The sequence below is a fragment of the Pelodiscus sinensis genome, chromosome 3 (genome assembly GCF_049634645.1).
Source record: "Pelodiscus sinensis isolate JC-2024 chromosome 3, ASM4963464v1, whole genome shotgun sequence".
NCBI lineage: Eukaryota > Metazoa > Chordata > Testudines > Trionychidae > Pelodiscus > Pelodiscus sinensis.
Window position 1 is genome coordinate 181,025,300 of NC_134713.1, and position 18,336 is coordinate 181,043,635.

Genomic DNA, 18,336 nt, shown 5'->3' on the forward strand with positions numbered 1-18,336 from the left:
TGTTGGGAAAGGTAATGGATTGGTCTGAGTAGGGGATATTTATGCAGAGGAAGGAAATCAGTAATTTGTCATAATGAATCAGTTTCCATTTGGTTTCTGGATGTTCATTCTATCACTGTGGTAATCTGTTCCTTCCTTTTAAGGTATATTAGGATAATGAAAATAGACACCCTTTATACCTTTAATCTTGATTGTTTTACAAATTCTTTTAAGCAGATAGTTTTAATTTCTACTCCATTACCACCATTTGTAAACTGAATTACCACAAATCTAGCACTCTGTTTATTTCAAAGTTAATAACCACTTTGCACACTCTCTATAACAGACACCTGTAATATCTCAAAGGAGTGTATTTTCTCTGTTCCTCGGGGGATGGCTCTTCCTCTTTAAAATAGGATAGGACAACTGAAGGAATTTTCCTTTCTGAGTGATACATCTGCAGGATTACCCAAATGTAACAACTACCATAGGACAGTCTTCTGTGCTATTTATTTTCCCTGGAATTTTGAAAATTGCTTTCTAAAGAACACCTTCTTAAAGTGGTATCCTTTATAGGAAGCTCTGTTCATGCATTGTGTGTTCCCCACCCTCATCCTTCATGGCCTTATTTAAATGACCATATGCTTACAACTTTCACAGCTTGTATGGTTTGTTTCTCTTCCTCTTACTGTGCTGAAGTAGAGAAAGTAGATACCCTTTTAAGAGTTTGGTGGACTGAATATACATGCAGGTAGGCTGTACACATAATGTGATGAAAAGTAGGACACACGAATACTTCTCATGCCCATAAATGTGTTTGCTTCCTCATGCAGCCAGCAATAGGGGAAGCCTAGTAAGTCTACTACAGTAACTGCCAGTAAGTATATCGCTCATTTATTTAAAAGATCTGAATGGGGGTGGCTCCGTTTGACACCAGGGGTTCAGGCATGAAGGTTTGGTTTGGCTATTTCCCTCTGCACCTGGCACAACTTTGTAGGCTCTTGGGGTTTTCTGCGCTGCTCAGCGTGCACCCAGCGAATGGCCAGCAGAGACGAAATTGCACCTGCACCTCTTCGCGGTGCACATAACACAAGGGCTGTGTGAGCATGAACAGACGCGACGCCCTATCCTCGTGGGGGGGAAGGGGAGGGAGCCAGGTGAGACAGTGGCACCAAATGCCCTTTCCTTGCGGTCCGAGAGCCTTCTCCAAATCCCTGCTGGGGCTCGGAGCCACGGGGCTGGCTGGGTTTGGGCTAGGGCTGGGGCAAGCCCGGGCACGGATGCACAAAGCGCCTTGCCCTGAGCCTTTGGGGGACGGGGAGCAGCTCCCGCCTGCGTCCCCCCAGCCCCTCTCTGCTGCCCAAGGGAACGCAGCCCTTCGCCTCCAGGGCCACCGCGGCTGCGGGTCGCCGCGTGTCTCCCCGGGCTGGAGGAATTCTCCAGGGTGCTGAATCAGGCCGCCGCGGGCTCCGCTCGCCTCGGGTTAGGCAGCGGCCGTGCGGGGGGGAGCGGAGGGGGGGAAGGCTCCCCCCCCCCGCCCCCGCGCCTCCTCCCCGCACGTGATTGGCAGCGCTGCAATCTCACCTCCGCCCGGTTGGTGCTTTCCTGGAGCCGCCGCTGAAGTAGCGGCGAGGAGGAGCTGACAATGCAGATCTGGCCGCCAGCCCCCCGCGCGCAGCCCCGCCAGCCTCCCCGCGCCAGCTGCCGAGGGAGCGCACACGCCGCGGCCGCCCGCTGAGCCTCCCCTTGCAGCGCCGCGCTCGCGTCCAGTCTCCCCCTCGCACCATGCAGCCAGGCGGCGGGGCAGGGTGGCGGGTCGCGGGGCTCTCCCTGCTGGCGCTCGTCCTGCTGGCGTCCGCGCAGAGAGCCGTCTACACCAACCATTTCTTGGTGGAGCTGCGCCGAGGGGGCGAGCCCGAAGCCAGGCGGCTAGCTGCGGAATACGGCTTCAGCGGGGCGCGGAAGGTAAGCGCCGCGCTCGGGGCCAGTGCCTGGCCGCTTCAGGCCGGGGCGGGAGGCACTGGTTTTGATAACAGCCGCTTGCACGCTGGGGAGAGCGGGGCACGCATTTCTCAACCCAGCAGACTACGACTGCAGGCACTGTGCCCCCCACCCCTCCCCACACATAGGCTGTGGAATTAAATTGCCCTTCAGTGTGTGGTAAGGTCATGCTTGGAGGGTGTGGGGCTGTGCCCCTTGTATTCACTGAGAAGGGATCGTCTTCAGCAAATCGTTTCTTTGAACACACACCCCTCCGTTAGCCCAGCGAGCAAGTTAATGCAAAGGAATGAAAATAAACCAGGGCCGCTTTAAAATTGCTCCCTCTCTCCTGAGGTGTAGCATCCTGAAATAGTGGCGGTGCAAAGATCCATTACGAGCTACTCCTCAGGAGTGCCACTGTATGACTCAGATCAGTGCCTCTTGGACTAAAAACAAGGAGTTTCCCCGCACGATTAGTTTAGTAGCTGCTAATTGCTCTGTAAACATCCTCCAATTCAACTCCCATCCTGAAATACTCTTAGGCAATTTCTGGGGGTAAACAAAAGAAAGCCTGGTGCACACCCCGGGGCTTCCTAAAACCTACAGGCAATGATCAGAATTTGAAACGGCTTAAAAACGGCACCGCTATAAAAGACTTAAAGGTAACTAGCCGAAGGAGCTTACATAACTTGAATATGAAGCTTCACACTGACACTCAGAGAGCCAGGCTGACAGAGGCATGGACAGTCATGCTCCTCTCCAAGAACAATGTTAGATTTTAAGACTAGGGAACTTGATAAAATGTAACGCATTGACCCTATACAATTGTTTGACCGAGAGCACTTAGAGCACCTTTTGACATTGTTTTGTTTCTGATCGCTGTGAAGTGCACCCAAGCAAACACAAACTGGCAATCTCTCCAGATCAAATGTTAATTAAACCCATAGTACGTGTCTTATTCCAGGTTATCTGAATAATAATAATAATAATACTAATTAATAGTAATAATAAATTTTAAAAGAACAGGTTTGATTAAATGCTTGAAGTCAGTGCAGCTGTCAGTCAGGGTAAGGACAAACTGGTGTATATGCAAACAGGGAAAGGGACTGTGTTAGCATAGCTGCTCTTGGGTGTTTTTGTTTTCCCAGTAGTTATGCAATAAAAGAGCCTGATCCAACTTCCCCTGTAATGAATGGGAGTCTGGTCATTAACTTCAGGGAGTGTTGGATCAGGCCCTTCCATTTAGATCACAACCAACGTGCAATGAGACTGGCTTCTCCAGAGCAACTAACTGCATCTGGGCTGTATCGTGGCAGCTCCACTGAGGTTTCATTAGAGAAATGAAGGCAAAATAAATTATCACTTTGGCCTCTTTCCAGCTCTGCCTCTGATACTGTGCTGGTTGGTAGTGCTGAAATCCTTCTATTAGCAACAGGAATTTGCACTTTGGAAGGGATCCCATGGCTGAGCAGCTGGCCACTGCTGGGGTTTGTTGGGTGTGACTCTTTGACCATCAGTCTCCATTGAACTTCCAGCCTGCTTCCTCACCACCCTGTCCTGGGACCTGTCACTGTTGGTACTGACTAGCGAGAATGGGGGTTCCTGGCAGGGCTTATTTTCACCTTTGTTTTTTAAAGTGTATATTCTTGTGACCCAGGTAGGGGAAAATTCAGAGGACAGTGAGAAAGAAGTGGGGAAGGGCTACTCTGGGAATCTCACTCTCAAACTATTCTGCTGTAGTTCACATACTGCACTGGGAGACTGCTAGGTTTTGGGGTACCATTCCCAGCCACCCTGTGCTTTCTCTCCGTGTCCCGCTCTCCCTTCCCCCTCTGCTCCAGAGGCACAGAGCATATCAGTGCAGTCTTTTAGATGTGTTTCATTTAGCCAGGTCTGTAGTAGAGGATAACACAAAGGAAGCTGATTACTCTTTACTTTGACGGGGAATCCTCACTATGCCTGTCTGTCAGAGTTTGATGGTGCTGATTTAGTGCTCCAATCTCTGCTTCCTTTTATGCTTTTTCAGTGTTTGTGAACTGAGGAGATGAATCTATCATGTCTTCATTGGTCTTATTTAGTGTCCTTTCATACCTTGATCCTGCAGAGGCAACTTAGACTACTCAGTGCAAAAAAGTTAAAAGAGGGCATACGTATATGCAGAATCGGGTCCTTCAGTTCTAAACTCTTCAGGATAGGTACCTACAACTATGGCACTATATAAATAATAAGCAGAGCCAATTAGTTTCAATAGATAATTTTATTACAAAGTGTATAATGAAACATCCAGAAGATATCAAAACAATTAAACCATATCACAGACAGTACAGATTGTGGTTACATTTTTCAACTGCAAAAGTTATTTTTGACAGGCTGGCAAATTATTCACTTAAGCCAAATTTTGCTCTCTGTACTCATATTGAGTAGCACCTCACTCTGACACTAATCAACCTTATTTCAATGGGGTTTTTTTTTGAAGGTGCTTCTCGCCAGGAGTAAAGCTGGCATATTATAGCCCTTGTTTTGTAACATACTTATTTGGTGTTATATCTGTCTCTTCACAGGCACAGAATATCATATATGTAAATATATAATATATATGGGAAAGGTTGTTTACTTTTTACATAATCTGATAAATGAGTTACTAGGCTGTTTACTGGCACAATTCCAGTAAAACATAACTGATGAACTTGTTGTGAGGGGTGATATTATGCATTCTAGCTGTTTTTTGACAGGTCAAACCCCCTTCTGATAGGTCTACCATACAGGAAAATAAAATATGTTCTTACCTGTGGTTACCCGACCATTGTTACTTAACTGAGGCTGAAATATCAGTGAAGATACAGCAACTTCTCTTAACTCTAGCCAGAAGCTCAAGTTCAACACCCCATAGGCTTTAACTTCAGCACCAAATCTGAGTAAGTTATTGTCCATATTTGGACAAGTGGTGAGCTTCAGCCAACTTGAAAATCAGATGTCTAAATGTAGAACTGGCACTCTGGCATTCAGCATAGATTCTTGAAAATCTTAACTTGAATTTATCCTATCTCAAATAATCCTAAACACAGTCTCCCTTCTTTGCTTTTACTTTCATTCTAAAGATGTATTTGGATCTGTAAGGATTAGAGCTCTCCACCGTATCTGCATGTTCCCGAAACAACTCCTCATAAAAATTCCTCATAAAATGGTCATTGGTATAAATGGTCACAATCATTTCTTTACATTCCCACTCCTTCCAACCATAAGCATTCAAAAATAACAAAAATGTTCTGAGGCCTCATGACTTGTTTTTGAATCCTTGAAGCACTGTTGTCGCATGTTGTCTTGCTTTTGCCTACAACCCTGAAGGCTATGAAGATGAAAATGATGAAACCTGAGTGTCCGGTGCCTAGGACTTGAAGAATAAAATGAAATATTGTTAGACTCATTATAAAATTCTGAACTTGGCAACTCTGCATTATTCATTACATAAAAAGACTGTTAAATTATATCATACAGCTGACTTGTACTTTATAAAATCCATAAATTGTAGTTGGAAAAATAAAGATTGTCGTCTAATCTCTATCTATAGTGAAGCAGGATTGTTATATATTTCATTTTTCCTAGTGTTTGTATTCTCTATTCAAGAAAATTAAACTTTGGTTTATGAAATAAAGCAATATTCACAAATAGCTTTTCTCAGTAAAGATTCCAGAAACTAATCTCTAAATTCTGCTTCCTGATTGTGGCAGCCTCATACCCAGGTCTTAGTTTTTCTATCATGGAGCAATTGCAGATAAGTCACAAAGGTTACATAATCATTACAGATGTGTGTAGGTTTTTAAGTAACATATATTACCCTTTACAATTTGTTTTCATTAACTACACAATATCTCATATTATGACAAAATGCCACTGTCTCTAAATATTCCACCTTTGTTCATCTTGCAGAGACGAAATGCTTTGAGCAATTAGTGGCCAGGGTTCTAAAATTTTAAAACATGTTGTAATTGCTGCTTCCAAACTATGGGCCAAATCCAGCATTGCTTGACAAGATACCTACCTGAGTAGGCAGCTGTTTTGCTTCCCATTTTGCTTAACATCAGCTGGCCTCGCTGTCGGTCTTCATTTATTCTAACACAGTTTGGGGATCTGCTCTGAGTGCAAGGATTCAAGAGCTAGATACGTTCATGGAGAACAGGTCCATCGATGGCGATTAGTCAGGATGGGCAGGAATGGTGTCCCTAGTCTCAATTTGCCAGAAGCTACCAGGGCAATGAGGGGTGGGTCACTCAACTATTGCCTGGTCTGTTCGTTCCCTCTGGTGCACGTGGCATTGGCCACTGTTGGAAGACAGAATACTGGACTGTTGGTCTGACCCAGTATGGCAGTTCTTATGTTACTACATTTAAGCAACCCTGCCAATGACTACCTGGCACTGCTTAGTGTGCACCCCCTTTTCCTCTTATGGGTCATGGCACAGGCTTGAGGAGGGTAGTGTTGGTCAGGAGTGGAAATCTAGATGAGTGGCAGCCTGACAGATTTGTAGCTATGGAAGCTCTTTATGCAGGCCCGCCAATAGGAGAGTGGGGGAAAAGGGACAATTGCCAAAGGGCCCAGGGACTCCAGCCTATGCTGTGGTAGTAACAGTTGGGAACCCCCAGCTGAGTAGCAAATACTGCAGGGTTGGGTCTGGGGAAGGGTGGGAGATGTGGCTGCAATTGGTGTGGGGCTCCTCTGTTCAGTGGAGGGACTCCTTTGGGCAGGTGGGGGATGGGGCTACGACTAGCCAGGACATCCTCTGCTTGAGCAGATGGCGCTTGAGGTTTCATTGGGGGAGGGGCTTTTGGCTCTGGCCAAGTGTGGGGGGGGAGGGGCGGGGCAGGAGTCCCACTGTTCTGTCTAGGGATCCGGAATTGCCGTCCGCGGTTCTGTCTTTATAATGGGCAAAATCCTCCCTACTCTCTCTTCCAAAATGGCCAGCCTCCTTCTTCCTTCTCATTGGTCCTGTTCTGTGTTTGTCTCTGAATAAGCAGGGCCTGAGTTGTTTTTAGATCTGTGCCCACTTCACACCAAAAGCTATATAGTTTTCACAGTGGCCAGATCTGGATCCGTTCCTAAATCTAGAGAGAGGCTTGTTTTGGGTTACATGCTTAGATTATAATGCCAGAAGGGACCATTGGGATAATCTAGTCCAGCGGTTCCCAATCTTTGCCAGATGGGGACCCATTTTGACAATTCAGGAAGACTCGGTGACTCGAGGCAATTCAAAAACTGGGGGAAGGGGAGGGGACAGAGCCATCAGGGGAGACACTTGGCAACCCTTTTGAAATGTAATGGCGACCCATATATGGGTTGTGACCCATAGGTTGGGAAACTCTGATCTAGTCTGACCTCCTATATCGCACAATCCACTGGTTTTTTATTAACTCCTGTTTGAAATGTTCCTTCTTCCTGCATTTCTTGCCTTGAAAATGCTCATCTATACAGTGTCACTATTTTGGGAAACTTCTGATATCCTGAAATAGCATTTTCTGCATCTTAACTGTAAACCCTTTATTTTAAAATATAACAAGCTTGCTATTCTGATGTCCCTGGAAACATCGCTCCACAAGGAGTAAGGGACATTTCAAAATAGTGGTTTATTTCAAAATCTGGTGCTGTGTTTACAGCACCAAATTTCAAAATAAGCTATTTTGAAATTGACTCGAAATAAGCTACGCAATTTGCGTAGCTCAAATTGCATGGCTTATTTCGAGCTCAGAGTTCAGTGTAGACACACCCTAAGTGATTTTAAAGAGGGAATTTTGTGTGAGTAAGAACTGAAGGGTTTGCCTCTTTACAATTTTACTCAAATGTTTAGGGGACTGTTTGAAGGTCAATGTTCAGCCAGACTTTTACCTGAGCTATGGTACATGTACCGTCTCAATTTTTTGAACACATACTTGTAACTGCACTTTGTGGGCAAGTGCACTTGAGCAGAGTTTTTACATATTTCTAACCCTAGAAAGTGCTGGTTTTGAGCAGGCAAAGTTAGAATGTTTACTATCATGGGAGCAGATCTTTGCATCAGTTAAGTGCAGGTGAAAATGTATGCAGATGCAAAAGAAGAGAGCAGTCTTTGGAAACATAGTCCTTTGTGTGTACAACATAGACAGGCGTTTCTGTGTGGTTTTGTTCCCACTGATGTCAGTGAGCTCAAGATCAGGCCTAAAGCCCTTCCACACCCTAACAGGAGTTCATTGATCAATTGTCCACCCATTTATGTAATCTTGAAAGATTAATTCACTCAAATATTCGTTCATTGTGAAAATAGGAAAACCTCACATTAAAACTATAAAGAAATGATCAACCACAGATACACATTGATACATAAATGTCATGAGAAAACCAAGGCTTTCATTTCACAGATTAGACTTTAATAATACAAACTTCATTAAAAGCTACAAAAAGGTAAATGTCCTATGTAGTGTCTGAGCAGCAAGAATTATCCAGCAGGGAATGATACATATGCTCACATATCTAGGAGTCTGAACTGATATACTCAGAAGATAGGAAGCAATTAGCCTATAGGCAATGTATGATCAGGCTGCTGGAATTGCACACTTCTGGGTTCTGATGAACCATTCCTCATGTTAGAAAAAACAGAGAAGAAAGTAACTGAGTAGAGAGACAGCAAAATTTTGAGGGATCCTTCCAGTTAGAAAAAAACATTTCGTTGTATCCAGCATCCAAACACTATATCAAGCAGAGCGGGCTATTCTGCTCTCATTTACATCAGTGAATAATTCTATTGATGTTAGTGGAGTTAGTCTGGTATGGCACGGGGTAGCTGGAAAAATCACCTGACTCTTAGGGTGTGTCTAGACTACAGGTTTTTTTTTTTTACAAAAGTTGGCTTTTGTTGACAAAACTATACCTGCATCTACACTACCCGCTGCATTCTGTCGATAGCAGTTTTGTTGACAGCGGTAAACCTCATTTTACAAGGAATAATGCCTTTTTTTGAAAGCACTCTTTCGAAAAAAAAGGTGCTTTTGCATGGAAACTGTGCTTTTTCGAAAGAAAGCATTTTGACTCTCTTTCAAAAAAGCGGCTTTCTTTTTCGACAATACTGATCGTAGTCTAGATGCTCTTTTTCAACAGAGGCTTTTCAACAGTATCTGTCAACAAAGCCTCTGTCGAAAAAGGCGTGCAATCTGGATGTAGCCTAATGTCTGGAAGTCTGTTTTTGCATTATTCCATGGATGCAAATATTGAACTGGTATGGCACTTTAAACTATTCAAGCACAGAGAAAAACAAGCCAGTTGTCACATCTATGTGCACAAACACATATAGCATCAAACAAAAAGGATTTGTGACACAGATAAAGAACATCTATGAAACAACTTCTCATTTGCTATGGACCTGAGTAATGCAATATTCACTGGAAGTGAATTCTGTATTTAAGGTTGAAATAATTATCTGCTCAGCTGTAGCTTTTTAATTTTGTTTAAGAGCCTAGAATGTAAAACGAGATGTTTCTACTTCCCTATTGCTGTTCGCCTCTGTAATTGCATCGGTTATTGTTTAGAAATGCGAATGATTTCTGTTTTCTAGCAAAATGCACACATTCAAAGGTTGCTTCTAGAAGTAACCCCATCAGAGTTTGTTGTTTATGTGCTTGTAGATTTGTAATCATAAAGACATCCTAATGATATAAACTCTGGCTGCTTATGCATTTATCATGTTGTTTACCACATAAACTCTGGGTAATGTTACATTTATAGCAAATCTTTCAGTATACAGGGAACATTGATCATAGGGCAAAGACCCAGTAAAAACATTATGGATCTTTTTTCTTGTTCACTTTTATTTTAAATAATACTGGCACAACTGGGAACGCACACTTACTTATTTTTCCTTAAGAATTGTGTTCATTTTTCTCGGTGTGAGAGAGAAAATCTTCAAGAGAAGAAATATAAACATTGTTAGTAACTCTTAAAGTAAATGGAGGATTTAAAAACAATGGATCAGATCACCTACTGGCATGTATTGGTCTAATTCTATTTAGGTGAAGAGCAGACCGGATGAATGAATGTTGCCTAAGAGATGTGATAGTTTGGTATGTAACTACAGAGTCTTTCCCAAAACTCAGCCAGCCCAGCTATCTAGGCAGCACCCTCTGGAATTCTGAGGAGATGAAGAATCTGCCCCCACAGGAAAAACTGCTCAGTGTTTGCCACTCCTCATCGGAGGCTACATTAGCTCTGCCTGCTCGTGCACTGGGGCTTTGTAGATAGATCCACCATTCAGAGGCTATAAGAACTGCTCCCACTGATGGAGCTGGAAGAGTTTCTTGTGACCCCCTTGTTACAGAGGTTTCATGTCTTCCCAGGAATAAGCATCTTGACAAAGGAAAGTGCCTAGCCCAAGATGCACACATTTTCAGATGCCTAGAAAAAAGCCTGAGCTAGGCTCCTAGACTCCCTGTACAATAAATGGGCAAAACAGGCACCGTAGACTGTGATTTACAAAAGCCCGTATGGCTTGGTACTGAGCTGCCTAAGTTACTAGTGGGAGATGCTGGCGAGAGGGGTATGTGTTCTTATCAACAGCTAGGGGAGTCTCATTGCCCACCCGCCAGTCCTGCCAGGGGAGGGGAACTGACACCTCATTGCTAGATGCTTCCGTATGATCAGCCTGTTACCCCAGCTGCCAGTGGACACCAAAGACCACCTGCTTCCTCCCTGGTGTTATTACTGTGAGGAACATCTGCCAGATAGAGAAGCCACCTAAAGAAGCCTCTGTGATGTGGTGATGGGTGAGGTCCCCAGGATCAGGAGTGGAGATGAAGGATTGATGTATTGAACTGGGTTGGTGGGAACATGCCTGAGGGGCAGTAAATGTGGAATTTCTGGTAGGGGAGGGAGAAGGAAGAATAAGCTATTTATGGATTTTTTTGTGGGCAGGAAGGTGCAGGGAAACTGTTTGAACCAGGGAACACCACACATTTTGTCATCAGAGGCTACATTTTTTTGAGGGAGTTCCTTAACATTTTGTGACACATCATAGCCCACTGCTTTCTGGCCTGCCCAACTCTCACACCACCATTTCCTTACCACCCACTCAACCTCTGCAAAGCTTTGATCCACAGCATGCAGTGAGCTCAACCACTCTCCCAAATCTTTCCTCTCGCCTTCCTGCCTCTATAACAAAACCATTACAGCTCTGCTGTGGCTGCTCACGTGGGCTGTGTTAAGATGTGCTACCTAGGGTGATAGGGTTGATACAGATGAAGCAGCTCTTTCTGTTTCCTTCATCTTCTCCCTACCTATTTCCGTCCTGGAGTTTCTTTAGATTATTCCATTCTTGGCTCTAGGCCACAAGGTCATGATTTCAATACCAGAACTGGATAAAAATCAATCAGACTGATCCTCCTTGACATAAGTGGAGTTTCATGGGAACTGAATGTGTCCCAAAGTGCTGACGCTGAAGTGCTATACAGAAGAGGGGGATTGTTGCACTTTGAAAAATGCTGTCTTTTGAGATTGAAGTTAAAAATCCCACTGCATTGTGGAGGAAAATAGGCCCCCGTGGTCAGGATGATATAGATACACTAGAGCAGGGGTTCCCAAACTTTTTGACATGGGGACCAGTAAATCCATTCACGAGCTTTTGGAGGACCGGTAACATATATTTGCATATTCAATAAGCAAATTATGAATATTCAAATAAGTTGTTTCTGGTCCTCCCAAAGCCCCCAGTGCCAGCGTTAGCAAAGCTTTTGATACAGTCACCCACAATATTCTTGCAGCAAGTTAAGGGAATATGGTTTGGATAAATGGACTGTAAGATGGATAGAAAGCTGGCTATATCAGGGTTTCCCAAACTTTTTACTTTAGTTGGAACCCATTTTTTTCAGTACTGTCTTTTGCAGCCCAAAAATATAAACGCATATAAAAAAAAAGAATGAAAAATGAATACATTTTCAGTGTTTCACCCAGCTGCATCCTCCACCCAGCCTGGGCCAGGGCTTGGGGGACCCGGTGCTACATGAACACTTCAGGAGGTGGGCGCAGGAGCAGATTGGGTTTAGGGTATCTGGCTAAGAGGGAGGGTGCAAGGAGGGCTAGAGTTGCCAGGTGTCCGGTTTTATACTGGACAGTCCGGTATTTGAAGGTTTTGTCTGGGAAAGAAATTGAGAAATTACCAGACATTTAAAATGCCTGGTATTTTCTAATTAGGTATACGTTTTATTATAATTAGGTGTATTAGTCCTTAGCTGCTTGGCTGGTAGATGTGCTCATGCTGTCTGAGTGTGTCTACCTGCCAGGCAGTTCACAACTACTCCAGGGAGGGTATGTGGGGGATGGAGGGAGCAAAATGGAATCCCCGGCCAGACTCACTTGTCTGCCAGGGTCTGCATGTGCCCAGGTCAGTCCCGCTCCCTGTCCTTTCTCTTCCCGATCGCCCCAACCAGCCCTGCTGCCCCTGTCCAGCCCTGTTTCCAGCAGCCGGTTCCCCCCGCCACCCACCAATCTCCCCCTGTCAGCCCCGCTCCCTGACGACCCCCCCCCCCCCCACCAGCCCCGCTGCCTCCATCCAGCCTTGTTTCCGGCAGCTGATTCTCCCGTCCTCCTCCTTCTGATCTTCCCCAGCCAGCTCCCCCTCCCCCTATGAAGCTCTGGTTCCGCTGCTTGCCCTCTCTGATCTCCACTGCCAGACAGCTCCGCTACCCCCAACCCTGCTTCTGCCACCCGCCCGCTGCCCCCCATCTCTGCGGGACAGCCCCACTGCCCCCAACCCTGCTTCCGCCGCCTGCCCGCCTGCCCACATGTCCGGATCTCCACGGGACAGGCCCACTCCCCCACTCCTGCTTTCGCTGCCCGCCCGCCCGGATCTCTGCGGGACAGATCCGCCGCTCCCAGCCCTGCTTTGGCCACCCACCTGCCTGCCTGCCCACCTGCCTGGATCTCCACTGGGAGAGCCCCGCTGCCCCAGCACTGCTTCCTGGCGGCCAGTTTCTCCCCGCCTCTTCCCTGCCCACCCCGCTCTGCTCTCCTCCCGGCAGCCATGCTGAGGCCTGGTAATTTTTCCTGTGCCACGGCCCATAGTTTGGGAAACGCTGCACTAGAGCCTTTGATTGATGATCACCCAATAGTGATGGGTGAAAAGTGATGGTCAGAGTCCAGCTCCTTAAACTACGTTATTCTATCACGGCACCAACTGAATGTTTTTAGCATTAATTTGTTGGCAGACTTGACTGAGAAGCTATGACACTTTGGGGTTCAGACCATGCCAGTAAGGGGTTGTCACGACCCTATAACTTTGTAGAGGTCTCTGTGCTGTGTGGCTTGATTCAGATCCCTGACACCAGCAGCATAGTGACCTTACCTTTGCTTCCACCAATCTGGTTACTTCTAGTGACCAACAAGCCTTTCCTGCCCAGAGTTTTCCCCAAACTGTCTCCTCTGCAAAGCTCAGCCCTTGCCCTGCAGCACTCATGCAAAACCTTATCCCATTCACTGCTCCTTTACAGAGACAGTCCACAGCACTGGCCGCTTAGTTGGACTGAGGATTTTATCCAGTGGTCCTTTGTCAGGCCGCAACACACAAGGCCCAAAATATTTCATTTCTTTGACTCTTGAAGTGAAGGATGCCTCTGTTTCCGCTTACCTTCCCCCAAAGTACATTGATGTTGTTACAAGATCCAGAAGGCTTCCTGTTCTTCCATTTCTATGGACTTTACACTCTCCCTCCTAATTTGTATGTAAAAAGGATTTCCATTGTTTTGATTCCCTAGTGCTTAATTTACATTGGAGATAGATAGATAGATAGATAGATGCCTTCCCTTCTTGTTGGGAAAACACCCGCTTCTTCCATTAGTCTCAGAGATTAAAGCAAAATATTAATGAGTATCCACAATTTCCTTACATTTTATAATATTAATCATCAGTATGCCACAGGCTTTCAGGAAAAATCTTACTTGAGACACTTTTATAGTGCAGTAACATTATAGACCATCACTTGATTCAATTGCTTACTTTAGGGGTTCAGACAGTGGGGTTTCTGGACCTCAAGTGCCAGAGGCCAAGAACTGACTGGACTTGGAGATCGACCTTCTATCTCAGTGTTAGACTTGATCCTTTCAAACCAGGACTCTGAGGTATGTTAGCTGGCATTGTGGAGATGCTTGAATTTCTGTTGCACCTCAGATAAATCCAGAGCTGCTAGTCTGCCACTTTTCAGGAGAACTAAATTCTTTTTTCACTGTAGGGGATAATCTAGTGTCCTGTATAGTTTCCCCTTACTGAGCAAACAAGTTGTAAGATATAAGATCTTGCCTATATATTAAACATTTGCTGCTCTAACTATGCTAGCGTAGTTTAAGTGGCAAAACCAAAACAAAATACCCCCATGTATGTTATATCAATGTAATAAAAGTACTGATTCTGATTCAGCAAAATCTAATAAGCTATTGTAGTGTAATAAAACACATGTGTACTTATATCACCAAGTACTTGTATCACCTAGTGAGGAGGGCTTTAAAATAGGTTTGCTGGGGGAAGCTGACCATCTGAGGTAAGCTCTGAGGTAAGTGGGGAAGTGGGATACTGGGAAGGAACACAAGGAGGAAGGAGCAACAAAGGAGAACCCCTGATTCGAATGGAGAAGGTAGGGCATTCAACTGGTTTTCTAAGATGTTTATACATGAATGCAAGAAGCCTGGGAAAAAACAGGAAGAATTAGAAGCCCTGGCCCAGTCAAAGAACTATGATTTGATGGGAATAATGGAGACTTGGTGGGATGACTCACATGACTGGAGCACTGTCGTGGAAGGGTATAAACTGTTCAGGAAGAACAGACAGGGGAGAAAAGGAGGAGGAGTTGAACTGTATGTAAGAGAGCAGTATGATTGCTCAGACCTACAGAATATAGAGGGAGAAAAGCATGCTGAGAGTCTTTAGAGGCGGGAGCAACAGATGTGATGTTGTGGCCAGTGTCTGCTATAGACCACCAGATCAGGTGGATGATGTAGACGGGGCTTTCTTCATACAACTAAGAGAAGCTTCCAAATCACAAGCCCTGGTTCTCATGGGGGACTTTAATCATCCTGAGATCTGTTGGGAGACCAATACAGCAATAGACAGACAATCCAGAAAGTTTTTGGAGAATGTTGGGGATAACTTCCTGGTACAAGTGCTGAAGGAATTGACATGGGGCCATGCACAGCTTGACCTGCTGCTCACAGACAGGGAGGAACTAGTAGGGGAAGTAGATTTGGGTGGCACCCTGGGCAGCACTGATCATGAGATAGTAGATTTCAGGATTCTGACAAAAGGAAGAAAAAAGAGAGCAGCAAAATACACACCCTGAACTTCAGAAAAGCAGACTTTGACTCCCTCAGAGAACTGATGGGCAGGATCCCTGGGGATGTGAACATGAAGGGGAAAGGAATCCAGAAGAGCTGGCAGTATTTTAACAAAACCTTATTGAAGAAACCATCCCAGTGCACAGTAAGAAAAGCAAATATGGTAGGCAACCAGATTGATTTACCGAGGAAATCCTTGGTGAGCTTAAAAACAAAAAGGAAGCTTATAAGAAGTGGGAACTTGGAAGATGACTAGGGTGGAGTATAAATATGTTGCTCAAGAATTCAGGGGAGTAATCAGGAAGGTGAAAGCACAATTGGAATTGCAGCTAGCAAGGGATGTGAAGGGTAACAAGAAAGGTTTCTACAGTCATGTGAGCAATAAAAGGGTGATCAGAGAGGTTGTGGGGCCCTTACTGGATGAGGGAAGTAACCGCGTGACAGATGACATGGGAAAAGCTGAAGTACTCAATGCTTTTTTTGCCTCTGTCTTCACAGACAAGGTCAGCTCCCAGATTATTGCACTAGGCAACACAGTATGCAAAGGAGGTGGGCAACCCTCGGTGGAGAAAGAACAGATTAAGAACTATTTAGAAAAGCTAGACATGCACAGATCCATGGGTCCTGATTTAATACATCTGACGGTACTGAGGGAGCTGGCAAATGTCCCAGGTTCAAATTCGCCTTGGTGGTGGTTACAATTGCAGTTTTTCACCATTATCTTTGAAAACCTGTGGAGATCGGGAGAGGTCCTGGATAATTGGAAAAAGCAAATGTAGTGCCCCTCTTTAAAAAAGGGAAGAGGGACAATCCAGAGAAGTACAGACCAGTCAGCCTTCCCTCAGTCCCCAGAAAAATCATGGAGAGGATCCTCAAGGAATCCATTTTCAAGCACTTGGAAGAGGGGAAAGTGATCAGGAATAGTCAATATGGATTCACCAAGGGCAAGTCATGCCTGACCAACCTGATTAGCTTCTATGATGAGGTAACTGGCTCTGTGAACATGGGAAAGTCTGTGGATCTAATATCCCTTGACTTTTGCAAAGCTTTTGAAATGCTCTCCCACAATATTCTTGCCAGCAAGGTAAGGAAGTATGATTTGGATAAATGGACTGTAAGCTAGATAGAAAACTGGCTAGTTTGTTGGATCCAACAGGAAGTGATCAATGGCTTGATGTCTGGCTGGTGGTCAGTTTCAAGCGGCGTGCTCCAAAGATCAGTTCTAAGGCTGGTTTTGTATCAACATCTTTATTAATGACCTGGATGAGGAGATGGATTGCTCCCTCAGAAAATTTGCAAATGGCACTAAGCTAGGGGGAGAGGTATATACGTTGTAGGGTAGGGATAAGATCCAGAGTGATTTAGACAAATTGGAGGATTGGGCGAAAAGAAATCTGATGAGGTGCAGAGTCCTACATTTGGGACAGAAGAATCCAAAGAATTGTTATGGGCTGGGGACCGACTGGCTAAGTAGCAGTTCAGAAGAAAAGGACCTGGGGGTTACAGTGGATGAGAAGCTGGAGATGAGTCAACAGTGTGCCCTTGTCGCCAAGAAGGCTAATGGCATATTAGGGTGCATTAGGAGGAGCATTTCCAGAAGATCTAGATAAGTTATTATTTCCCTTTATTCAGCACTGGTGAGGCCACATCTGGAGTATTGTATCACTTTCTGGGCCCCCCACTACAGAAAGGATGTGGACACATTGGAGAGGGACCAGCAGAGAGCAACAAAAATGATTAGGGGGCTGGAGCACATGACCTACAAGGACAGGCTGAGGGATTTGGGCTTATTTAGTCTGCAGAAGAGAGGAGTGCGGTGGTGGGGATTTGATAGCAGCCTTCAACTTCCTGAAGGGAGGTTCCAAAGAGGATGGAGAGAGGCTGTTCTCAGTAGTGACGTATGGCAGAATAAGAAGCAATGGTCTCAAGTTGCAGTGGAGGAGATCTAGGTTGGATATTAGGAAAAACTTTCACTAGGAGGGTGGTGACGTACTGGAATGGGTTACCTAGGGAGGTGGTGGAATCTCCATCCCTAGAGGTTTTTAAGTCCTGGCTTGACAAAGCACTGGCTGGGATGATTTAGTTGGGATTGGTCCTACTTTGGGCAGAGGGCTGGACTTGATGACCTCCTGAGGCCTCTTCCATCCCTAGATTCTGTGATTCTATGTGGCTGCACTAGGGCTTTTACCAGCTAAACTAAGTGGAAAAAAACCAACAACCAAACTCCCTCCCCCCATACACTTTAGTGACATAAAAACTTGTTAAGCATGGACTAAGTATAGGTCTACACTTTTACTGGCGCCTATAGTTGAAGCTTTTTCTTCTCAAGCATTTGCAGGCTTATTCTAAAAATGTTCTACCCATTGCAGCTCTAATTTAAAATAGTTGCAGTGATGTGCTTGCAAAGTAGTTGCTGCCTTATAACTGGAAATTTCTTTGGTGGATTATTTCAAGTAACAAATCCAGAGAAACTTGTCAGCTGCTCAGAGGCAATTTCATTTATTTTTGGGTTCGTGAAATTAATCAGATTATTATTGGGTATGATTCATTGAGCTGTAATTAAAAACATCATATGTCAGAACAGGAATAAGAACTGCTCAACTGTTTGTCAGTCTCTCTACATGGGATTTTCAAAAGTACCTAACAAAATTTGGAGTTCATCTTTTAATGTAAGTCAATGTGAGCTGGGTGCATAATTCCTTAGGGTGCTTTTGAAAAATCCTATTTGACAGTGCTAAAATGAATGGAGATTTTATTGTAACTCAAGTGGTGAGTGTCTGTACTTTGGAGTAGGTGGGTCTGAATTCTGTCCCTGTTTTTGGTTGAAGATCTACATGGCCATCATATGTAATTGAGCAGCAAACATGGAATCCTAGTTGGCCATAGATTCGTTAACATTATTATGGAGCTGGATACACTCAATTGAACTCTAGTTGTCTTTGTTCAGTGTTGGGGGGCTTAGTGATAGTAGAATAAGGAAACTGGATGCTAGCTCATTAGTCTCATGTTTCATTTATTTATGCACACAACATATGAATGGATATAA

At 44.8% G+C, this 18,336-nt stretch overlaps 1 protein-coding gene across 1 annotated transcript in view; it reads left to right on the forward strand.

Annotated features, from left to right (window-relative positions):
* The first annotated feature begins 1,574 nt into the window (after positions 1-1,574).
* Positions 1,575-18,336, forward strand: part of PCSK2 (proprotein convertase subtilisin/kexin type 2) — a 195,680-nt gene continuing 178,918 nt past the window's right edge. Inside the window, exon 1 of the mRNA XM_075925556.1 lies at positions 1,575-1,944. Coding sequence (XP_075781671.1) covers positions 1,765-1,944 — 180 coding nt within the window. The 5' untranslated portion in view covers positions 1,575-1,764. The remainder of the gene's footprint in view (positions 1,945-18,336) is intronic.